The following is a 23,678-nucleotide window of genomic DNA, read 5'->3' as shown; positions in this document are numbered from 1 at the left end:
ATTAAGAGTGTGATTTCTGTGCCTCCTTCTTCAGTATTGCTAAAAGTACAAGTAATTGAAAAGCGTTAGTATAGTATTCAGTGTTTGCCTGAGGATGGTCCTGCTGAACTGTTATAGGTTTAACTTTCCTCTGTATTCCCTATAAGGAGATGACTTTGTGTGTTCCTCCATCGGGGTCAGGTTGGGCTCTTAATGTTGAATTTCCCATTTCTGCTAGTCAAGTCTTCATGGGCAAAGTATCTGAACCTCAGTTTTTCTATGAAAATAAGTGAACATTTAGAAACCTAAGTGCATCGCAGTTTGTGATGAGGGCAGAAACTGGACATTCATATACAATTGCTTAGAAACTAATTCTGTGAGTGCCTTTTCCAGTATTCTTCTGCATCCCAATAAGCCATGAAGTGCCTGGAGTTTTTATTGCACAAGATGAGGAAAAAAGGGGTGAGAGTGAAAGCCAGAGTAAGTAATCAAAACAACAGCTTGGTAGAGAGGCCACATTAACTGTGAGGTTCAAAAGCTCCCAATTACTCGTTTTGGTGCAGCAGCTGCAGACTAGGAGATTGCAAAGCTTCCTTCCTTATAAAAATACCATCTGTCCTCATCTGACCTTCCTTTCTGTGTGTTTGTGTGTGAAGGTAAGGCTAGGGGATTGCAGCATTCTCTCTTATTGCTAGCCAGCCTGCACGTGCTGTTTTTTTCCAGTAAGTACCTCAAATTGGGTATTGTTTTTAAATTCAGCATTAAAAATACTTGAATGGAGGTTTTGTAGCTGAATGTACTTAGATTCACTGACTTTGAAGCCAGGAGGGACCATATTGATATGATATATCAATATCATATCAATATGTGGTGCAGTCAGTAGTCCAGACCACAAGACTTCTTAGAATATAGCATTACTAGGAAAACAACCAACTTTGAATTAAGACAGACCACATATTATGGAAACACTAGCACTGCATCCTGAAGGAAAAAAAAAAAAACAAGTCCCAAAATGGGCTTTTGGTGATCTCATGAAGGGTCAGGTATCTCATAACTACATACAAAGGCCAAGCATCTACTCACAGCAGAGCTGCTGTTAAAGCCCTGATTGCATCCTTCAGACTAAGGCTGTCACACCAGGAGTTGTTCCTCCAGCAGATTCACACTGAGCTCTGCTTCAGCCCAGCATCTGGTGTGAAGGAAAGCTTCAGTGTTTGACCAGTCTGGCCAAATCCATGCTGTGAATGTATTTTTTCACGTGCTACTCTGCAAACAGAGTGTTATTATTAAAACCAATGTTTTTTTAAAAAGATATATTAAAAACATTCCCTGTCTGCCCATAGAAACCAATTAATCAGAAAAAAAAATGCAGCTGCTTTAACAATCGCTGAGAAGGTGATTCTGCTGGATGACTTAATAGAAATGGCAGCCAGATTTTTCCACTCAGAGACCATTTCCTGGCCTCCTACCCCACTGTATGTGATGTGGCCAAATCTGCTGTGAAAGGAAGCAGGGGCTTGATAAAAAGAAACCTCCAAGGTCGCACAGCTTATTGAAAGATGCCAAGCTGTTTCTATCCAGCCCTGAACCAGGGTGGGATAGATTGACTATCTTCCTCTGTCAGGATCTAGTGATCATGAAAACTATTGCCAAAAAGTAAAATTCTGTTCCCTGAACTTTTAGAAACAATATTATGAACTTCCCTGAGCCGTACTGGGATTTACCATGGTATTTCTCATGACTCTGACTTCTGTCTAGTTAAGTTTTCTAAGTTAATGGAGTAATTAAGGAGGAGTCTGAAAGAACTGATTTCCATGAAACTTGCTAATGTCCCACTATGAGCAACTCAACAGAGTATGTTTCACTGGGATCTATATTTTACATTAGATAGTCCACTCCACTTTAGTTTGATTAAATCAAGGTAGCTGTATTGATGTCAGCATGCTGGGGATCTGGTTTGTATGACCGTGGTTCTGCTGAAAGGTTCTATAAGGAGCAGGACAGCCTCTGGGAAAAGAACTTCAAAATTCCCCTCTCCTCACCAGTAAGAACTGACTGCAGGCAAGAGCAGTTTTTAATCTCCTCAGATTCACTCCTGGCTTTTGTGTTGTAACACTGTCAACTGCATTGCACACACTGGCTCACTAGGAACCGGAATGACTGGAATATCTAATAGATACTAGCCAAAACAGAAGCCGCACATACACTATGTTTTTTTAGTAACAATGACAGATGAAGCATTTGTTTTCTGAAAAGCCACTAGAACTAGGTAAAAAAAAAGATCATGATGACAACTTTCTTTTTGACTAACTTTATCCTGGATAAAACAAGATCATAAAAATTTCTGAAAGAGTATTATTGTATTTCCTAATTATCTGGGTCTCATTTCCACAACGTGTCCTGCCCCAGTACCACAAATAATCCCAATGTTGTGCTATTCTAGCTGCCGTTTTTTCTGGGGTGTGAGTGAACCTATTTAACTATATATTTCAGCCAGCATACACTCCTGAGGCTTTTCAGCCAATGAAGCCAGTCAATCTGTCTTCTGGATGCTTTTCCCAACTCAAAGGATTCTGCAACCTTTCAAAGTCCTCAGTCACTGTAATTAATCCAGACTGGGGAAAGGAAAAGAATCCAAAGAGTTCTTTCAGCTTATTGTGCCTGGGGAAGTGAATAGCTGTAATAAGTTCACTACTGATGAGCTTAAGTAACCTATTATATTATAGAAAGGTCATCTTTTCCAAATTAACATCGAACAGCTCTGTATCTGTCCACTTTCCACTATAGCTAAGCAACAAGATTAACACTCCTTTCCCACAGCATCCCAGTGGATTTAATTAGTCATTAATTGCCTTCCCCTTTGATTATAATGAATTCTCAAATTATTTAATTCCAGTTGCCTGGATAGCCAGCTTCCTAATGATTAATAACAAACCTGCAGCATAACGGTAATCGCTATAAACATCCATTAAAAAAAATTATGTCACTGTTGAAAATGCTGAGTGCCTGGGAAGCCATTAATCAAATGCAAAGTTCTTTTGCAGTCTCACTAACTCTAATAAATCATGGCATCTGAAGGTCTCCAAGTTACCCAAGACCCATGTCTAAACACAGAAGGTACCAAACACTGAGTCCATATAATTCCCTGCTGGGTCAAAACTTTCTTAGAACAGAAGCATGAACTAAAGTCATTCAGTTCAGGGCTCTGACATGATGGCCACAGAGCTCAGTCTCATCCAGGGGTATATGAGCCTACAGATCTCACTCCTGTCTTATGCCTGTACGTGCACCAGTGTTTGCATGTGCATGTGAAAGCATAACCCAAGCTGGCTAAGTGACAGAGAAGGTTAGCAACTGCACTGTGGAAAAATACATTTTTGAAACATAAACTTCTCATTACATTTTGGGCACCCATAAATAAGCCCTTTACAGCCATCCAATGGCCAAATCCCTAACATCCCTGAAATAAACCCTACAAATAATAGGATCAAAACCCACAGCCACAAAGGCTGGTTGGTTTTTTTTTTCTTCTTTTGTTTTTGCACATCACTAGCACACACAAGTTACATTTTTTTTCCCCAAGAATGGCTCTGAAGAGCTTCCGTTCTCTGCTGGAAATGGGAACTGTAATCTGGAGCCTGTTATAAGGACATGAGACAAGGAGAAATGTGGCTTTAGTTTCAACAAGATCTTATGGTTTCTGTGGAGCACTGCCTAACTGTCACATGCTTGGCTCTTGGAGTAGAATCTGATACCCTCTGTGAGGTGATAAGGTTTAGTGTAATGTGCTGGGATATGAGATGCTTTAGAGATGCTGGCAGTGCCTGCCAATTCTAAGAGGAAACAGTGATTACAGGAGAGTTCTGGGGGAAAAAAAAAAAGATTTAGGTACCTGGCTCAGGGCTACAGAAAGGTAGCCCAATTTACCTGAGATCAGCACCCTGGAAATCTTTGTAGCAGGTAGTTATCTCCAGACACTCTTTCAAAGAGTCAGCAATGCCAGCAGCCAGAGGTTTTTGGTAGAGCACTTAGCAAGAAAGTCCTCTGCAGGAATCAACATCTATGTGAAATATGATATTCTAATCCAAAGGCAAAAGGGGTAGTTAATGGGACAAGAGTTAGTTCTGGGTTTTGCTTCCAGGATTTTGTGAGCAGTTGCTGAAATGGTGAGGTGGTGTATTAAATCTCTCCAATATGGGGCTGAATAAGTTTTGGAGCCCACCTGCAAAAATCAATTGTAGCAATCCTGTATGCCTATCAACAGCCATTTTGCACAATAGAGACATCCCATACATATTGTGGGATTTCAGCCCTGCCGCCAGTTAGCCTTTACTAGCCTGAGAACATTTAACCTTGCAGGACCCTAATGAAAGGAAGGAAAACCAATCCCTTGTTGGCTAAACCACTGCTTCAGGCAAGAGGTTTGCCCAGGAGAAAAATCTGCCTGTATGTATGTGTGTGTATATATATGTGTGTGTATATATATATATATATTTGCTATGTTGGACGATTTCTCTTCTTTAACTTCTACTTGAAAATCATCCAAGGTACAGTATTTCAGTCTGGATGCACAATATCTGTTTGCTTTTTCTGTCTATAACAGAATAGGCCAAGTTAGATCAGTTCATCCAATGGCTCATGGGTCCCTGGGGAACCAGGGGCTACTGCAACCAGTCTAGCAGGGCTAGTTAGGAAATGATAGGACTGAAATCAGTCTCTACCCTCACTGTAAAAAGCTGATGATTCTGCCACCTGCAATAGTCTGAGAGCAACTATGTAGATTAGAAAGGTGAGTAGACTGGAGGAGAGAAAATCGAGATGTTGCCTTAAAGGAGTAGCTAAACAGATAGCCCTACTTGAAAGAAAACCTTTTAAGGTCTGGACATGCTGTTCAGTTGCTAGATCTCCTTCTTGGTTTTCTGTTGTTATTTGTTCATTTTCTAAAGCCATGGTCTATAAGATGCTAATCCAATCATAATGGAAGTCCTAGTTCTTGCGTATTGACTACAATGGCAGGAGAATAGGAGAAGGAAGTACAACACCATTATATTGGATTTGCCAATAGTAATTTATAGTCCTACAGTTTGACCAGCAGTTGCTCTGCAGGTGGGAATGGAGGTTCTTTCCCACTGGCTCTCAGCAGTGTGTTCCCAGTATCAGGCTTGCATTTGAGCCAGAAATTATTAAGTTTTGGTAGAAGACAGTGGTTGTAGACCAAGCCACACTTTAACAGTTCAAGGGAAATATCTGAAAGGAGAAGTATTTCTGTGATTAAAAAGTGCTCATTATACTAGAAGAACGAGATTGTTATACTCTTTGGCTAGATTAGAAAAGCTCTGAATGCCTGCAGTCTAACTAGTATGTTCCAGATCTTGGTGCTGAAGCAAAGTCTCTACCTGGTCTGTGTTGCATCATCTCGCTGGAAGGAAGGAAGCTTCTACGTGCAATAATGCACAAAGCAGAAAAGAGCTCAACTGCTTCCCAGATTCTCAAGTATCTTCATGATGTTGATAAAGAGGGAAAGAAATCTTAACTCAAAAGGAGTCTGATGCAGTGCTCTGAAGAAGCTAATCTGTTGTTCTTGTGTTGCTGTACGCTTCTATGGGAGAACTTAACTTATCTTGGGCCGCATATCTCCGGGACACAGGGCTCTACCCATCCTGGGGACAGTGATGCACAGACACCAATATGATGGATACAAAATGTCCGTCTATTTGGCTGCGTCACACGCTTATATAGCTCTTGCGCTTCCTGTTCCTGCCACTCCTATGGGGAGGAGTCTGTCTTTCCGTCACATCCCGTGATCTTCCGGTCGCCGATCCCTGTCTATTCCCCTACATTCTTGTAGTCACCTGACAGAGAAAAACTATATAAATTTATACCAACCAAAGGTCTGATCTCTAATGCTGTCAGGGCTGAATCAGCTTCCCTGCTTATACCTCTATTCTGTGTTAAAGAACAGGAAAGGACTGATGGGTGAATAAATTCACCTAGGATATTTCTGCAATTTTCAAGGAAAACTCTCTTTGGGGAGATGTGTGAGTTTCCATTAGGGAACAGAGCTGAGAAAAAAAAAACTAAAAAGGGAGTGTACAGAGCAGATACATTACTGGAAAACCATGGCCAGTTTTCTGCCTCACTCCCCAGGTGGGGATACTGGCACCTCAGCTGCAGAAACCATGTCTGCACACAGCATATTTACCTTGCTCATGCCACAACTGCCAGCTGGCACCTGGACCTCTATACTTTTCAACAAATAATGAAATGTACATGCATCCAAAAATCATTTTGCATGTATATCTAGAACTGTAATTGCTTCCCAAGTCAAGCTGGTATTTTAATGAACTGATGATATTGGGAAGTAGGCGTGTTTGACCCTTTGTGAGTAGTCCAGGGAGGACAACAGGAAATCTTACTACAGCCCAAACGTTATACAACTGAAGCCTGCACTGATTGCATAAAATGGTGCAGGCTTTTACAACCACTTTCACTTCAAAAATTAATGTGGATTCAACAGATGCTGCATATTATAGGATCCAGGGCTCTTTTGGACATTTAGGCATTACACCTGAGCTGGGCTGTGAAGAGTTCAAAGCAGCAGAAAAGAGTCTCTGTATTAAAGCTGAATGCAGGCATGAGATGCTGTACAGTATGCTGTGAGCCAAGTCTGACTCATGGGTGGTTCTTGGAGGTATCTTCATTATGGCCAGCAGCCTTTCTCCTAATGATGAAAGTGAAAGTGGCACCCCTGAATTAAAAAGTGGTACATCTCCTGCAGCAGAGTGAGTGACCCTTGATCTGCACTAGACAGTGATCTTCCCAAATTTCTCATTACTGAGGTCAGCAGAAACAATGCCAGATGAACAGCAGAAAATACTATCACAGCAGACACAATGAGTCTCTTATCCTGCCATTGCAGGGTACAATCTAGGTCAGGAACCCTGACCTCAACACACACACGCAGTCAAATACACACATTCATCCAAAACACTGCAAATGAGTTTCAGAACTGGCAAGCTCTAGAGTGTGCATTGCGAATACTGTATCAGTGGGGCTTGTTACCAGGGAATTGTTCTGATGCCAAACGTGCTAGTGTGACTTCCCTCTCCTTTAAAGAGTTATACAGATTATCTGAAAGCTATTTTGGCTCAACTTTCCCACTGTAGAAGCTCCCTGGCTGATACATAGCTATTTTCCCACTGCCAATGAAGATAACAATGAATAAATAAATGAGAAAAAAAACCCAGCCTACTGTAAGTGAGGGCAGGCTATTATTTTGTGACAGTGCATCTTTAGGCTGTTATAAGAGCTTCAGAGGGTATAACAGCCAGCTAGCTCTTTTTTTTAGCCAGCATGTTCCATTCACTAAAACATTTAATTAGGAAAGTAATGACTTGATTGGTCCAGCAGAACTTTGAACATCATCCAAGAAATTTACAGTAGTAAAAAAGGCTCAGTGAATCGTTCACTGGAAGTGTAAATAATTAGAAAGAGGGAGTTATGTTTTGTCTAACATATAATAGTGGCTCCTAAATCAGATGTTTACTTTTTGTTCTTGAGACTATTCTGAAAGCAGAGTTTAACCAGTGAACCTGACTTCATGGTAATCTGCATTTAGGTACCTTTGAGTTAGTGACTTGAGCAGTAAGATGATTCTGTTCTTTTTTATTTCCTAAGATTTATTTTGCAGTCAGAAGCCCTGGGATACCCAGTGCAGGGTCGGATCCCAAACTGCTCCAATGGCTGGATAACTAGCACATGTTATATCTATTCATATCATATTCATATCCATACCTTCAAATGCTGAGGAAGCATAAATCTGGGTCTTGGTGTTTCTAAGAACTGTGGCCCATTGTTGTGAGGAAAATGCAAACCAGGAAACAGGATCAACTTTGAACAGGGAGGTGTTGGGGCTGGTGTTTTTTTAGTGCAGAGCTGTCCTTTTTGGTGTCTTAGTTTAGTAAATGCCTTGGAGGAAAGTAATAATGACTTCAAAGGGGTTTATGCACAAAACGGTGATTTTATGTACAAAAGCCAAAGACGAAAGAAATGCTAACATGGTACACTATCAAGCAAATGCTTGATCCCATACAGAATGGGATCCTGAGGCAGTCTGAGTCACACCAAGTTTGATTTCTGTATATCCAGTAAAGTAATTTGAAAGAGACTGGCTGAAGAGAATCAAATAAACCAGACTGTTGGTCTTTGAAGGTGGTGTGTGAAAATTAGGCTGAGAAAGCAACCTGCAGCACTTTTGTTCAGGAGCAAGCACTAAGAAGATGACAACAAGTGCAGCCTGCATTACTGGGGAAGAAAAATAGAAGAAAAGAATGACAAAGTTTGAGGGTTAAATGATCCTGAAGGAAATGCAAAGACTAATCAACTTTGGAAAACTAAAATGAGAGTACCAAGAGATCAGGGACTTGGACTGCAAGGCCCTGCCAGTCCCATCTGCTCAGTCCAGAATGAGTTCTTAACTCCCTGCTCCAGAGAACTGCATTACCTTTGAGTAGGGCAAATAACAGCTAACCCTTTAGATTATTATCACTGCTGCCACACCAACTGATACCAAGTTTGTGAGCTAACACAATGTTTCCACTTTTTCAGTTCAATAGCAGAGTGGGTGTATGGAAATGTCATCGTTCTGGCAATCAATCAATTTATTAAAGTCTCTGCTGAAAGGCCAAACAGATTCTGTTATGCTGAATGAATAGCAGCTCCAGCCAAGCCTGGAAATGAGATGGGAAACTGCTCCTACTGCAGGCTTAAGAAAAACCTTTTTTTTCCTTTCTGAAAGCAGCTAGGGTGTGGTTTAGTTCCTTGCCTTTCTTACCAACATGTGGGTTTATATAAGAAGATGAGACTTGAGACTTTAAGATGGCATTTAGAAACTGTTTTCTTGAGCAAGTTGGTGATGGGCAACAGAGATATGTTTGCCTGAGCTGAGATATGCTGTCAAGGAAGCCTTTGGTCCTAACTGGCCATGAATGGGGTGCTGCACCTTGAGGACAGTTTGGTGACACTGTGGTCACTGGTGGTTGCTTGTGACATCTGCCAGTGGGACCTGTGTCAACAGCAAGTGCACAGCGAAGCAAATTTTATACCGATGTGACTATTCCTAACACTATTCAAACATGCAAAAAGGAGTAATTAGTTCATTGTAATTTTTTGCACTATTGACAGTATTGAAAAGCCTCAGTTAGGCAATAATAACCCTGTAGTCTGAAGGACTTACATGTTGTAAAATTAGTAATGGTTCTCTAGATTTCTGGAACAATACACTGGACAACAGGTGAATAAAAAGCTCCAGCAGTAGTTGGGGTGGGAAAGGTAACAGTGCTGGGATGCTGGCTTTCTAGATGGAACACGGTTGCAACAGAGAAACCTGCAGATTATCTCTGAATGCCACTGTAATAGGTAGCTATCATGCAGACATCAGCCTACAGCAGAAGAGATGTGGTATGCTAGGGCTATAGGCACGCAACAAAACACAGAAACAAACCCTTTGATCCTGTCCCTGTAAAGATTTTTGATCTCTTCTAAACTAAGGAGTGCCTGAACTAGCAGTTAAGTGTGAAAATAGACTGGCTGTTCCTCTCTTCTCCCTCAGTCTCTAACCCAGGTGCCATTCATACATCCTCACTACTTAGAATGCCAACTCATAGAAACAACTAAATCTTATTTGAGAAACTTGCTTGTTGACTCTGCTGGAAAAAAGCTTCCAGTAGCCCCTAAAGGAGTGTATGCATTTGGTGATGGGGTAAGAAGGATACTTTTCTACTGCAGAAGAAAGTAATTAATCAAAATTGTGCACCCAAAATATCATCCTGAAATTGATGCAGACTTTTCTGAACTTTCTACCTTGAGACAATGGGAACTGGGACAGGGAAAGTGAAGAGTGCATGGTTACAGTGATTCTGACATTTCAGAACCTATAAGTGGCTTAACTTTGCAAATAAATGTATTCATTCAAGGGTTTAATTTAGGCCCATCTCTTACTTTAATTTGAATTTTTAACTCCTCTTTTGGTGCTTTAACTTCATAATTAGGGAAATAATGAGCATATGCAAAACAATCATAAGATCCCTCTACTCCAGTGAGATGGGCTGGCAGGGAAACAAAATCGGATTCAGTGGCATATTCTGTTACAGGACTGAAACACATATAAAAACCAAACCAGTGCTTCCAATTAAAATTGATGACTGACAGAAATAGAAGAACTTTCCCAGTCATAGGAGTGCTATTGCCAGTATCTTTTCCCTGAAAAATTAACAAGCTGATCCAAACCTAATGATTAAGTATGATTAAAACAGAGCCAATTTCCCTCATGCCTTAAAACCTTAATTCCGGGACTGGCAGGCCAGGTAATGTTACTTATATTCTGTAATAAACACTTCTGCTTAGAAAGTGGGTGAGTTCCCCAACAGGAGAGCAGGGAGTAGTTACATTTTTGAGGCAAGCCAGGAAAACTCTCTGTTTTCATTCCCTCATATCTTTGAGCCAACTCTCGAGCACTTCAGCAGATGAAATTAGCAATCAAGTAGAGGTTTTCCCTAACTAACCTATCAGCTGTGATTTTCATGAAGATTCTTTTTATTAGGGATTACCAATGGTTTGGAGTCCATCCAGCTGGAGGGGAGCAGCATGCACTTGCATCCATAAGTGTTTCTAAACTAAAAAATTTTAGCAAAGATATCAACCAGAATCCCTGTCCCATGTTAAAGTTGTCAACATGGAAAAGAGAGCAAAAATGACATTTCCTGTTCCTTCCAAATTATTTCTACAGGCAGAAAATAGGATTATTATGTAAATGCACAAGCTGCTCATTTATACACACAACCTTAGAGCCACAATCACCACACAGATATTTACCAGAGGAAGGAGAAAAGGGCAAAGTAAGTCCCAAAGGAACTGGGAAAGTTCTGAAGCATCCCTTTCCTGGCGCAGCAAGAGAATAGGCAAGGCAGTGTGACAGTAACGTGATGCTGTAGCAGCCATTAGGGTGTGCAGCCGTTCATGCTGTGGCTAAAGGCACTGAAGTGCATTGCAAGATTCGGATCTATATACTGAAGATTTTTCAGGCCATTTTAGTGAGCCACTTTTACCTCCCAGAGCTATATGGAAAGTGCTAGAATATAATGCAAAGGAGAGGCCTCTCCTAGACACCTCCACTAAATACGGTGCACTGCACATACACTCTAGTTCAGCCCTGCATTTACATGCTGTCCATAATGCACCAAAGTAAAAATGTACTTGGAAATGGAAAATTAAATGCATTAAGAATGTTTTAATTGGATGCATCTAATGAAGATGCAGAGCGGCTAATACTCTTTGTGCCTGGTAATTTCCTGTGTGTATGTTTCTCCTCCTTTTTGGTTTAGAAGCTGGCAGAGGCTTTTCTCTTTTTTTTTCTTGGTGATACTTTTGGAAACCGTCATTTCAGTAATGAGTCTGTGGGTATTCTTACTGATCAGAAGCCCTGAAGTCCACAGGTAAAGAAACCACCCTTGCTTCCCCAGGGGACAATGGATAACTACAACTATGTCGCACTAGTATGAAATAATGTGGTTGGCTGTGCAGAAATAAGAGGAAAGCCAGGATAGATGAGGCAAATAGCGAAGCAGGTTATCACCAATTTATCAAAATATTGGTAGACTCCAGCTAAGGAGCTAAGTCCTCTAAAGAGTTTGGGTCCCAGCTGACCAGTTTGGCGGTTTGTGATTTGTTGAAATGCAATTGTCTGCAAGGGGTTTATCACATTTAAGGCTGTTCTCCTGCCTCTGCTGCCCAAGCCTGAGAAGGCTCTTAAGCTTTGGCATCTTGCTTGAGAGGCACAACACAAGTAGCAATATGGTGCTAACCTCATTACTTTTCTCTTCATTGGAGTTCCTGTCCACTGTGAGCATTTGGGGTATCCTCCAAGGACAACCTGGGGCTACTTTTTGCCTTCTCAGGGAATTTCTTTCCAAGCAGCAGCGGGCATGCTTTGTCTGGTGGCTATCATTCCCTAGTGCCTTGCAACTAACAGCCAAGAAAGATGTAGTGAGCGTGGCTACCTAAGCTGTATATCAGGATCCAGGGAAGCAGTGGCAGCTCTATTAAACAGACAAGTCTTCCAGGACAAAGCCACTATTGGGTTTATACCATGCAAAAGCTCTCTATCAGGCACTACAAATGATTCTTTGTGTGAGTTCCCTCATGTGTTCCTGACACCAGAGTGTCTTTTGCCCATGGTGACTACCTGTGTCACAGTGTAGATATCCAGGCCACACTGGATATTACTGATATTGCATTATCAGAAGAAAAGAAGCTTAAAAGGAAGCAGAGTGAATCTATTCTAACCAAAACTCCATGCTTCATAGCTCTGCTCCTATCTGCCTCTCTCTGAAGAGAGAGGGTTCACCCCTGTTTATCACCATCTCCTTCTCTGCACTAGGCTTATTCTGCATCTTACACCAGCCTCAGAGCCCCAGCAAGCACTGTTGGCCAACACTTGTGAGTGACAAATGTGAATGACAAATGCTTGTAAATGACAAATGCTTGTGAATGACAAATGCTACATTTGGGGATCTGTAGCAAGAGCAGATCAGTGGCAGACCTATTCCTTTGCAATGGTTCACAGTAAGCCATTCCTCCTCAAATTCACCTCAGTGCCTTCAATGCTTTTATGTCTTCTAAATTGCAGCTAAGTAAAAGAGCAATTAGGCTTCAGTGATTTAAATTATTTACTTACCATACGTAACAGCTGGAGCATCTCCACATATCTGGGGAAAGAGACAAACTTTTATTAATTGCCATCAACCCAATGCTGAAGGGTGGATTGCATAGCTTCAGTTTTAGGAGAGCAACAAATAGGTTATGACAATGAACTCACACTTTTTCTGATGACATCAGCTCCTGGGCAATGAGGTAAGCTCTGGACTGGCCTTCTTTCTGTTAACAGCAAAAACCAGGGACAGTTAAGAGACATCTCATTCCAAGAAGCAAACCAGTGTTAGAGAGCACTTTGAACTGACATATTCCTTCAGTAAAAATAGTGACCAGGCTTTTATTCTTTGTTGTTCAGTGTCTGGCATCCTGGAGTCCTTTCCATGACAGAGTGTTTCCGCAATTTAAATACTAGTAATATAGTACCATATAATAGCTGCTAAGGCAGATGTTAAGTTTGAAAAATGTATTCTTATTGAAGCAGGAGATAAATTTTCTGGTGATTTTTACAGGTCCAAAATTTGTCAGAGAAGCAGAAAGTGCTTAAATTGAACAGGCTAGCTTCATGGCTGTTGAGGCTCATACCATGTGTTTAGTACTCCTAATTACATGGAAAAGGGAGTTCTTTATCAAAATGGTCATATTCCAAAATGTTCTGACTGCTGTGAGATCTGTGGAAGCAAATGGGGCAAAGGGCTTTATTACATGCTAAACAAGATGTCTATGCTAAATGGCCATAAATATCTCCAGAAAGCAAACAGTTCCATATTCCAGCAGACAACATTGTTTGAAATCTCAGTGGCATCTATTTAGCTAGTAGACATCTCGGGAGACACAGAAAACTATTGAAGAAGCAAAGTGTATGGCTCTGAGGTGCAAGTGGCTAATTAGGGTGTTTTGCTCCTATTTCATGACTCATCCTTATGGTAAGAAATGACCAAAACATGGAAATACTGAAAGGAATCTATTGGGAAAAGTTTGACTTATTTAGCAGTGGTGAAGTAGGGAACTAAAACAGTAGTCTAGTAGTAGTAAGGAAAAGCAGCCCTCAGTGACCTAAAGCAGACTCAGGGGAGATGAGTTCAGCAGCAAGACTTGACAACATTGTTTGCCAGACCGGGTATGCTGGAAACACATTGCTTACAGATCCTGATTCTGAAAGGAGAGAGGGGGACTTGCTGACATACGATGCAGTCCCTTAGTATAACAGCCAGGTAGAAAGTTTGTGGCTGTATCTCCTCCACAAATTCTGCATGAGGGGACTGCTAGGGGTCAGGCAACATGAAACTTAATTGGGAGCCCTCATAAAAATCATTGCTAGGACCCTAAAACCAAATTTAGCTTCCCAAAAATGCTGAGTTTCCAAATCACACTTGATAGATCAGATACACAATTGGGACTTACACAGCAGATCTGAGCAGTAAAAAATGTCTAAGCCAGTTCAAGCTAAATGCGTTATAGACTTTTTACTCTCTGTCCTTCCTCCTCATTAGCATTCCCTTGGGACACAGGTGTGCTGGCACATGATAGAAGTATCTGAGTTGCTCAAAGTCCCATTCCATCATCATGGTGAACCATCTGCCACTTTTTGTATCTATAGAGGGAACAACAACTGGATTTCAGGATTTTCTACCCCTCCCAAAGTTTCTGGGTCATTCTGCCTGCAGTAAGCTGTGAACAGTGTAAGACAGAATGAAACATTCCCTTAAGTGCTAGAAGCTGACATTCAGTAATGTGGATGGATACTTGGAGTGCAAAAAACCCAGTAGCAAGACCAACTGAAACATAATTGAAGAAATTTAACTGCCCAATATCCATAAATTGAAAGAGGAACATGTGATGGAACAGAAGTTATTTTTAAAGATCCTTCTGATTTCTATAACTTCAGGTATGCATTACAAAAGCAAGGAATTCAAGCACCAACAAGGGAATTCACCACTGTCTATTTCAGAGGATTCAAGGGCCAGTCAAAGCATGTTGCAAATAGACGTCAGTATTGACTGCACACATGAGCAAAGGAAAGGCTTCAGTTTCTCTGAGGAAACTAAAGATCCCTTGCTGGTCTGTGAGTTTTCATTCTGGGGGTGACGGACACTGAGGAAGATTACAATCTGATCATTAGTGAATATGAGTGAAAAAGTCTTTGAACCCTGATGCTGATGGTTGAATGAATGAGGCTTCATGTATAGAAAATGAACAGTGTCACAGTGATGTTTTTTTCACCTTTAGTTTACTTCTGTGTACTTTTACTGGGAGGCAAATAAAGATTGCAAGAGCCAAAAGAAATATAGAGAGTGAACTACTCATCAGTTTCAGATGTCTAATCCACCTCTCCTTTAGCACCAGAAGTCTGAGGATATGTACCCTAGTGCTTTGTTCTTTTAGCTGATGGGTGCTAAAGAGCATGCTTTGAATCACTTACTTTTGGAGAACTTCACTACAGTTCAACAGAATGTACTATCAAGATCTTAAATTTTTTCCTTAGTTTCACTTTCCTGCTGGGAGCAAATATTTGATTGCCCCTTTCCCCCTGGTTCCACTGTGGTAGCACCTCTTGAAGATCATGATGTGCTTCTCCTGGTTGTCTCAGCTGCTGTAGGAACACACTAGAGGCACTGAGTTTTCTGTTCTCTCTCATTTTCTCTACACAGACATAGCAGAGCAAATGAAAGGGGGTGTGCCTCTTTCTGGGTCACCTGGCCCAGTGCTGGCTGCCCAACAAGTCCTCTGTGGACAAGCCTGGCTCTGCACTGCCAAGAAGCAGAGTGCATTTCCCCAGCAGGCCAGGCCCACTTTCCCTTTGCATACACACATTGTCATACTCTCTAATTCCCTTATGATTAATATGTCTTAGCCAAGAGACAAAACACAGGGACCCCGGTGTCACATGGCCTGTCTAGGGTGAGTTTTGAGACAGTGTCTCTAGGCGTTGCCTGTCTTGTGTTATTTAATTGCTGTTTGTTTAACCAGGAAATGAACTCTGAGTTTGACGACAGTGTCCAGAGACAGACTGCTGGGAATAGGGGATAGAGGGAGTCCAGGTCCCTCAAGAATCAAGTTTCTGAAACAAAGTCTAGGTGCGATTATTATAACGCTGTCAAGCTGCCACCTTTTTAGTAATCTTTACTCCCTGCACCCAGTCCTGTGCTCAGCCCTGTGGTATGGTTCCCTCCCAGTTCCCTCTTCAGAAGCTGGACTCTAGGCCTCACTGCATGCCTCTGCTTAGCAGATGGAGGCCATGCAGCAATGTGGGGTCCCTTGGCTTTCTGCTTCACTGAGTCTTCTTGTCTCATAGCCTCATCACCCCATCCTCCCCAAAACCAAATGATTAATAAAATGCTTGCAATATATAACATAAAGTTGCAATATATAACAGAAATATCTCCCTGTTCTCTCCACCCTGAAAAACCTGATGGTGCCAGGAAGGTCGCAAACACAAAAGCACTTTAACCAGGTTAGGAGCTTGTACAGTTGCTACAGCTCCCCTGATCAGCAAAACTTGTGAAGCAAAGGTGATACTGTGCAATCATCTCCCCATTGGCTAACAAACGAAGCCCTACTGCCCTCCTCCAAATGGATACCAAGTTTACTGATGGAAAATTAAGACCTAGAGATGACTTGTGACTTGATCAGAGTTTCTCCTTCTCCAGCAGCCCATGTTTCCCAATGTATAATGAAGCACACTACCACAGAAAGTTTTTGTTTAGAACAATAAAGACCTAAAAGCCTGCAGCTCTTTACAGGGCACACCTGAAGTTAAGTACTAGTCTTAGGTAGTTCAAACTGAGAAACTTTAGGTGTTGTGTCCATTTTGTGTCTTCTGATAGAACAAATATTTGGGCTGAGGAGTAGTGAACAGGTGGAGAAAGGTAGCTATTGGCCCATGCTGAGTGTGCTAATGTGGCACTTAACAGTTGCAGGATTCCCTTATGTGTGTGGTAGAGATCCCATTAATATAGGGATGATGTCTCCACAATACATCATTTATATGCTCTGGCTTTGTTCTGAGCAATGCCAAGGCATCTGACGTGGGCCCTAACAGGCCATACTTTGATTAGATGGTACTTTGGTGACAGTGCCAGTCACTCCCCTCTGAGCCCAGTGCCAGCTCTCAGTTGTGCATTGGTCTCCTGATCCAGCTTTAAAAATTGTGGGGCTGGGGACGAATCTGCTTCCATGGGACTGGAATGGGGCTGTATGGCCTAAAAGCAACAGAAGTAGCTCGCAGAACAGTTCAGTTAAAGCAAAACATTAGTACTGAACAAGCCATTCATCTGGAGTACTCACAGGGAGTAACTCTTTGCTTTTCAAAAACAGGGTAACTGGTCACAGCAGCAGCAGCTCCATTCTTGTGTGTGCCTCTGGCTTGCCATACTGACATGGACAAACTGCATCTCTTCGTGTATTTTCCTATGTGTGTGCCTTATTTCACAGACTCCTCAGGGTAGGTGCATTGTAGCTGGATGGTACCCAGCACAAGAGTGCAACTGTTACAATCAGAGGCTGACAACAGTTTGCAGGCTTCAGTCTCTGAGCTGAGAGACTTCATAATGCCCCTTTTGTAACTATTAGGAACTCTGTAGCAGTTCACTGTGATGTCACAGCAGTGCCAACAGTAAACTGAGGCGTTACTAGAACAAGAGACTTTTTCAGGCTGGCTCTGTGAATCAGTGAGAGAGAAGAAAAAGCAGTGCACATCTGCTGTCTTCCAGGCCCCTTCCTTGAAGAGCCAGATTGCAGGTCTCCTGGGGAATCTGTGTCATTATATAAATCAAGAGCTGTCCCTTGAAAGGCATCTGAATTAGGTGCTTCCTCAAGGCACACAAATCTGTCATTCCCAACTCTAGCATGTTTCAGTTTTGTGTGTGTGCATGTGTGTGTGTTTTAATATGTGAAGGTTAAAGGTTTGCAAAACAGAATGATTAATGGAGTCTGGAAACCAAGCCCACCTAGTGGAAATGGTTAAGGAGCAGCAAAGGCAGTTTTATGTACTGCTGCCATGAGACAGTAGCTGCCCTGTTTGTGTGGGCTGCAGGTCCCCTCCATCTGCCATACTGGGTTGCTGCCCCCGTTTTCATCCATTGCCTTTTATTTTGATACCTGGGAGAAAGGTGGAGCACCTTACCTCCGGTGCTGCCTTCTGATAAGTACAGCATTAGGGATTGCTTCTGTATGAAGTTCCCCTTCATGTCATGGCCCCAGCGCACCCCTCCAGTCTGGCTAGGATTAGATATATTAAACCTAAAGTCCTAAATGACTAGCCAGAATGCTTTGGGTTTTCATTGGCATAAAATCCAGTCACATTTGGTCTGAATTCCTTTTATACCATTTTGGTCTGGTTACATGTTATTCACCTTGCTACAGCCTTTCACATTTTGCCACCAGGGTAAAACCACATCTCTTGTATGATGGCTGTACCCAGTTCCTTGTAACATATTGCTGGTTTTAGACTAAACTCAACAGTATTTGTGTACAGATTGGTTTCCTTTTAGATTTCCCATACAGTTAACTGGCAGGCAGATTTGTGTTCTAGATGAAAGAAATGTTTTTATGTTCCAGCTCTGGCTTTATTACTTGCCCTAGGATTTGTATTAATTTATTTCCTGAGTGCTTTACAGACTATAATTCTTAAAGGTATTCACCCAGATTAATCACATTCTTTTCTTATTATTCTTCTGAGATTCCCTTCAGTTCTTCAGATCAAAGTCCCTCCTGCGTTTACAGACAGGTTTAAGAGAGCATCTTTAATTGTTCCTTTGCCTAGTGGCTTAACGTAGGGTTCGCTGTATGTCATTCCTAAATATAACAGAGTTCTTAAAATGTTGCTACAACATTCCTAGCACCCCATTTACCCAGCCACTGCTTCCTCCTTCCAAAGGCACCCTGAAAAGGAAGACTCAGCCTCTCATCACTGTGGTGCAAATTGTGTAATTGAACACAGTCTAAATGCCTTCCATTGACTATTGTGGTTATTTTTAAGCCTGCTACTTTGTTTGATCAGAGTACCTTTAGCCTGTGTGTGACACAGTCTGGGTCAAGCAGCGTGATGAAAAAAGCTCTTGAACCCCAGTCCAAGGCAATATGTTTTATAGTGTTGTAACAGGACTGCCTGCATGGGTCTCAGCAAGACGCTGGAAAAATGAATTCTTAAATTGGTGGATGGGTCCCTGACCCATCCCCATCTCCACAGAACCCAAAACCTGTGCTTCATCTCCATGTATTTCTTCAGAAAATTTTCACACCACCACGGGGTGCCTGCTGCATCTCCTTGCTTTGGTTTATCCCACAGGTGTTTGCCCTTCCCCAAGCCTAACCTACTTCCCCAAGTAGAGCTGTTAATGTAGTGGTAGGAGGGCAGATGCATTCGGGATACTATCATCTCAGTGAATCCCTTGAAAGGCTTGATGCGCCCACAGTGAACCTTAAGGCTAGAACCTAGCTTCCTCCCTTGCCCGCAAGTTTGATCTCTAATCTCATCAGATGGTTTTTTTTTTCTCTTCTCTGGATTGAGCATAAAAATCACTCCTCCATGCTGGGTCCTTATCTTCAGCCAGATGGAGGGTTAGGTGTGGTAAAAGAATTGTCTTGGGGCTCCCTTCAGTTTCATAACAATTGGAGGTTGTAGGAGGTTAGTGACAAAAGGAATCAAATGGCCTGAAGAATCACTCTTAAAAAGTACCTACAAAAAAGGAACTGTCTGAAGACTCTTGCTTGAAAATTCTGACACTAAAATGAGAGGCGCAAGCTATGGAGGGGTAGCTGATGATCCAGCATATGCAGCATCTTCCTTAAACTACAGAGGCAATTCAGAAACTCAGATCATAACCCACAATAGGTGAAACCTACCAACACGTGTTGATTTTAGTCCATTTCAAACCATGGAGCTGAGCTTCTCAAAAGTAGACTTTCAAGATTATATTGCCTCTATTTCTGATCTTCTTTTTAAAACTGAAAATTCTGAGACTGCTACAAAAACTAAGTTCTGCCAAAGGGAACTCAGTTTGAAGTTGCTAGTTAGTCAAATCTGAACTATTAAGCTCATTTCCCCTTTAATTCCTTTAATGCTCATTTGCCGGGCGGGCAGGGTCCAAGACGGATTTATCTGGTTTAAGCAGTAAAAAACAATCACAAAGTTCAGGTTTGAATCAGCTCAATGATGAGAGGAAAAATCTGGGGTTCTAAATCCTGGACTTTGAGCATTTGTCTAGTGAGTGGAGGTTCACAGGTAGGAGATAAAGAGAAGGTCCTTATTTTATTTGACATGTTTTTTATTCCTAACTGGAATCCCTAATTCCACTTTTTTTTTTTTTTCTGTAGGCAGCTCAGATGCCATCATATAACCTTGAGAGCCCTGTACAGAAAAGCAATGTGTCACCTTCTGATAAATTGGGAGGGATTTAATTAAATGAACATATATAAAAGACACATGAATGAGAGATGGCCCAGGAGCTCTTCTAAATTAGCATAGCAGAAGGAAAAAAAAGAGTGAATCTCCATCAGTAGTGTAAGTGAAGGACACCACTTTTTATAACAGAACCAAGTAGAATCACAAAGGTTAAGAAAACTTACAGCATTACCTGCCTCTGAGTTCTCTAGGTTGTTATCACATGCCAGCAGACTGAAGAGAAGGAAATAAAGTACTTATTTAACCAGAAAGAATGAATTTTCACTGTTAGTCTTATACAGAAGAATCAAAACCACCAGGTGAGTTCTGGTGACAAATTCTTAGCTTCTCAGGGTCTGAGGTACTCCCAGTGGAATAAAGGCAAAATTCAAAACCTACCTCCTGTTTTACATTTTTATACTTGCCCCATTCCAAATAGGTTTTTGGTAATAAAAATTCCTGTAACACAATAGAGATTAAAGCCCCTCTTTGTTTGCTCTTTAAAATAAAGCTGATAATGTAAAAAATACCTCAACATATACTATTGGCTATGATTCAAATTGTTTCAAGAATAGGGATTCCAGCAGGCTCTAAAAATTTCTCCACACTCATGTGAATCTGGTCCCCAGGAGAGCAGGGATTCAAAGGAGACGAGCTGTTGAAACAATACCAGGAAGTGTGTGTACAAAGCTAACTTTTAAAATTATATTTACTTATAAAAATGAGCCTTAAAAAGAAATATCAGAGGAAAAAATTCTGCTGCTAACTGGAAGTCTTGCGATTCATCAGCAAGCAGGGTAGGAGAAAGCAGGTGAGAAAAACCAAAGCATGCTTGCATTTTGGTACAGGAATTCAGTCATGACAGTGAAAGGCACCAGGTAGAATCCAGCTCAATGCAAATGAAATTCATGTGTCTGAACTCAGGGAGATTTTATCACCTAGGCTGTTTCATGCCTTTAAACTAAGTTTCCCTGAGGAGGAGAAAAACAGAAATCAAACAAATAAACCCCAGAAGGTTCTTTTATTGTGTGTGCATATGTGTTTTTAAAAATCCATATTCAGCTGTTAGTAGGCCAGCCCCAAACAGTTGTTTTAACATGATTAGCTCATTTCAAAATCCATGCTATTGTTTTTGGCATTGAGACCAACATGTCTCTGCCAGTTCTCCCCAAGTGACAGTGCTTGTGAACTCTTCCGTGTTGTACTGCCATTTTGCGTTGTCCTGAGGATTCTGCTCCAAGGGGACACACCACTTCACTGGGGAGCTGGACAAGTTCTTTGTGCTTTGTCATTATAGGACAGGTTTTGGCAGGGTAGCTAATGTTCCCTTGGCACTCAGAAGATTTGTGTGAGAATACAATAAAAGGAGGTGGGAGCAGTAGGGTAGGAAAAAGTCCTCTGTCAGTCTGTAAAGAAACCAGTGCTTTCTGAGACAAGAGCTGTGGACAGATGGAATTTATCCCGTTCACTCTTAATTACAGAGAACTGGAAGCCCTTGTCTCTGACAGAGAATCTGCAGCATGGGCTGAATAAGCCCTTGGAAGATTCCCGGTATCACTATGATTCTGTGGCTGGCATGGGTGAAAGACAACAGTTAAACATATTGCATCCTTCATGTTAGAACCCTGCACTGGCTGTTTTCCCTACGAAATTGGGTCTTCCCTGGCCATCTTTTGATTACTGCTTCATACAGCCTGCAGCAGTGATGCAGAGACTGTTACAGAGTAGCAGAAGAGTCCTGATGCTACGTGGTCTCTGACTACCCAGATGAGGTGTCTCCTTTAACAGATTGGGTCCTGGGGACACAGGGTTTGACAGGGTGGTTCCCAGGACCCCCTTAGTCTGTCCGAAGTGATGCCTGCCCTAGTGAGGCTACAAGAACAAAGATGCTCAAAGGTGTCTCAGTGCCACTTCTCATCTCTAGGTCTTTTCTTGGTCCCACATATAAGCACAGCCTCCTTCTTGGCAGGGTAAATAGCCACGTGCACTAATTCATCAGTCAGCTCAGAAATATGGCCTGTACTCAGATGGAGCTGTTTTAAGACAGCTGCGCAGGAGCTTGTGGAAGTCTGGTCCTGTGTACTGTGATCCTTGCTGAAAATTAGCTTGGGAAGCAAAGGCCAACCAACCAACCAGACATATTCTGTGTTCTCTATCAGGCATGTGCAGATATTTAGTTTGTGTTCACCTGAAGAGTGGGAGGGATACCTCCAGTTAGACTCCAAAGCACATGCTTGTTCTCTAGGCACATGCTGCCGCCTTCTGTGACAGCTACACAGTGTGGTTACCCCAGCACAACAGAACAATTAAAATGCATGAGATGCAATAAGGGAGCCATTTAGAAAAACACAATTTCCTAGTGTCTTGAGTAAAACCCTAGAAAAATGGCAAAAAAAAAAAAAGGTTTTAGCAACTTCAATTTGCTTCCAAGTGCATAGTGATTGCATGCATCTTCCCTTGTGAACTCAAGTCACAATTTTGTTGTCACTTCTCCACTGGCATCACAACTAAGAGGTGCTGAGAAACCTCACCAGCTCAGATAACACGCTAGTGTATGCTCTATAAACGCTAGTGATTTGTCAGCTAACTAGTAGAACTGGAAGGAAAAGTATTTTTCATTTAAGAGGGAACGTCAGAAATTTAAAGGCTTTCCCCTTTCCAAAACAGTGTGAAAACAAACAGCTAAAAATAAAATAAATCTCAGAGATAAAAAGATAAGGTTGCTTGCAGCTGTTTAATTTGTTTCATGTCAGCAAGGCCATCAAACCACAGCCTTTTCCACTGGTACCAGAGGCAGCTCAGCACCCTGCAGGGTAGACCTAAAAGTGATACAGCACACAGGGAAATCAAAGGAAGCCATTCTCACTCAGAGATTAGAGCAACAGCAGTTTCATTTGCCCTTCACTGTCATTCAACTTGCAGTGTCCTTTTCTGTTTCTCAAGAACTGGTGTCCTGGTAAGGGGAAAATTCTGCTCCCCACTGTCTCTACACCTGCCCCTAAACAAAGCTTCACATTCTGGAAATGCCTGAAGAGATCTGATCTTCCTAGAATCAATATACTTATGCTTCTCCTTGACAGAGTTGACCCTTACTCAGCCATCATTTGGTTTTGGAGGGGCATCTGCACAGACTTTTGCAGGCTCTGATGCATGCGCATGACCAGACACAGCCATCTACAATCAGGAAGACACATAGCTGTGCTGACACTGAGAGACCAGGCCAAAATGAATGGCATAGAGAGGTGTAGGAAATCAGGATTTGCTGTTTTCCTACACAGCCTTAGTTCCTGCAGCTCGAATTGGAAGACTTCAAAAAAACAAACCCATTTGTTTCATGCATACCAAGTGGGCTATGCAGTAGGTGCTTGTACTCAGAGACAGAACGATAGATTGTTAGGCTCACATTAGTTTTTAAGAACTGTCATGGTTTTAGCTGGGATAGAGTTAATATTCTTCACCGTAGCTGGTATAGTGCTGTGCTTTGGACTTAGTATGAAAATAATGTTGATAACACATTGATATTTTAGTTGTTGCTAGGTAGTGCTTGTACTAGTGAAGGACTTTTCTAGCTTCCCATGCTCTGCCAGGTCCACAAGAAGCTGGGAGG

The 23,678-nt window shown here is 41.8% G+C and overlaps 1 protein-coding gene across 4 annotated transcripts in view; it reads right to left on the bottom strand.

Moving 5' to 3' along the window:
- The window catches only part of FGD5 (FYVE, RhoGEF and PH domain containing 5), a 116,755-nt gene that overhangs the window by 46,822 nt on the left and 46,255 nt on the right, over positions 1 to 23,678 (bottom strand). For all 4 annotated transcript variants that reach the window (XM_064455791.1, XM_064455788.1, XM_064455790.1 and 1 more), the window contains exons 4-5: positions 12,854 to 12,912; positions 12,713 to 12,743 (exon numbers count right to left, since the gene is read on the bottom strand). In XM_064455791.1, the coding sequence (XP_064311861.1) occupies positions 12,713 to 12,743; positions 12,854 to 12,912 (90 nt within the window). The remainder of the gene's footprint in view (positions 1 to 12,712; positions 12,744 to 12,853; positions 12,913 to 23,678) is intronic.

The sequence above is a fragment of the Phalacrocorax carbo genome, chromosome 6 (assembly GCF_963921805.1).
Source record: "Phalacrocorax carbo chromosome 6, bPhaCar2.1, whole genome shotgun sequence".
Classification (NCBI taxonomy): domain Eukaryota; kingdom Metazoa; phylum Chordata; class Aves; order Suliformes; family Phalacrocoracidae; genus Phalacrocorax; species Phalacrocorax carbo.
This window is presented reverse-complemented; position numbering and strand designations above follow the sequence as displayed.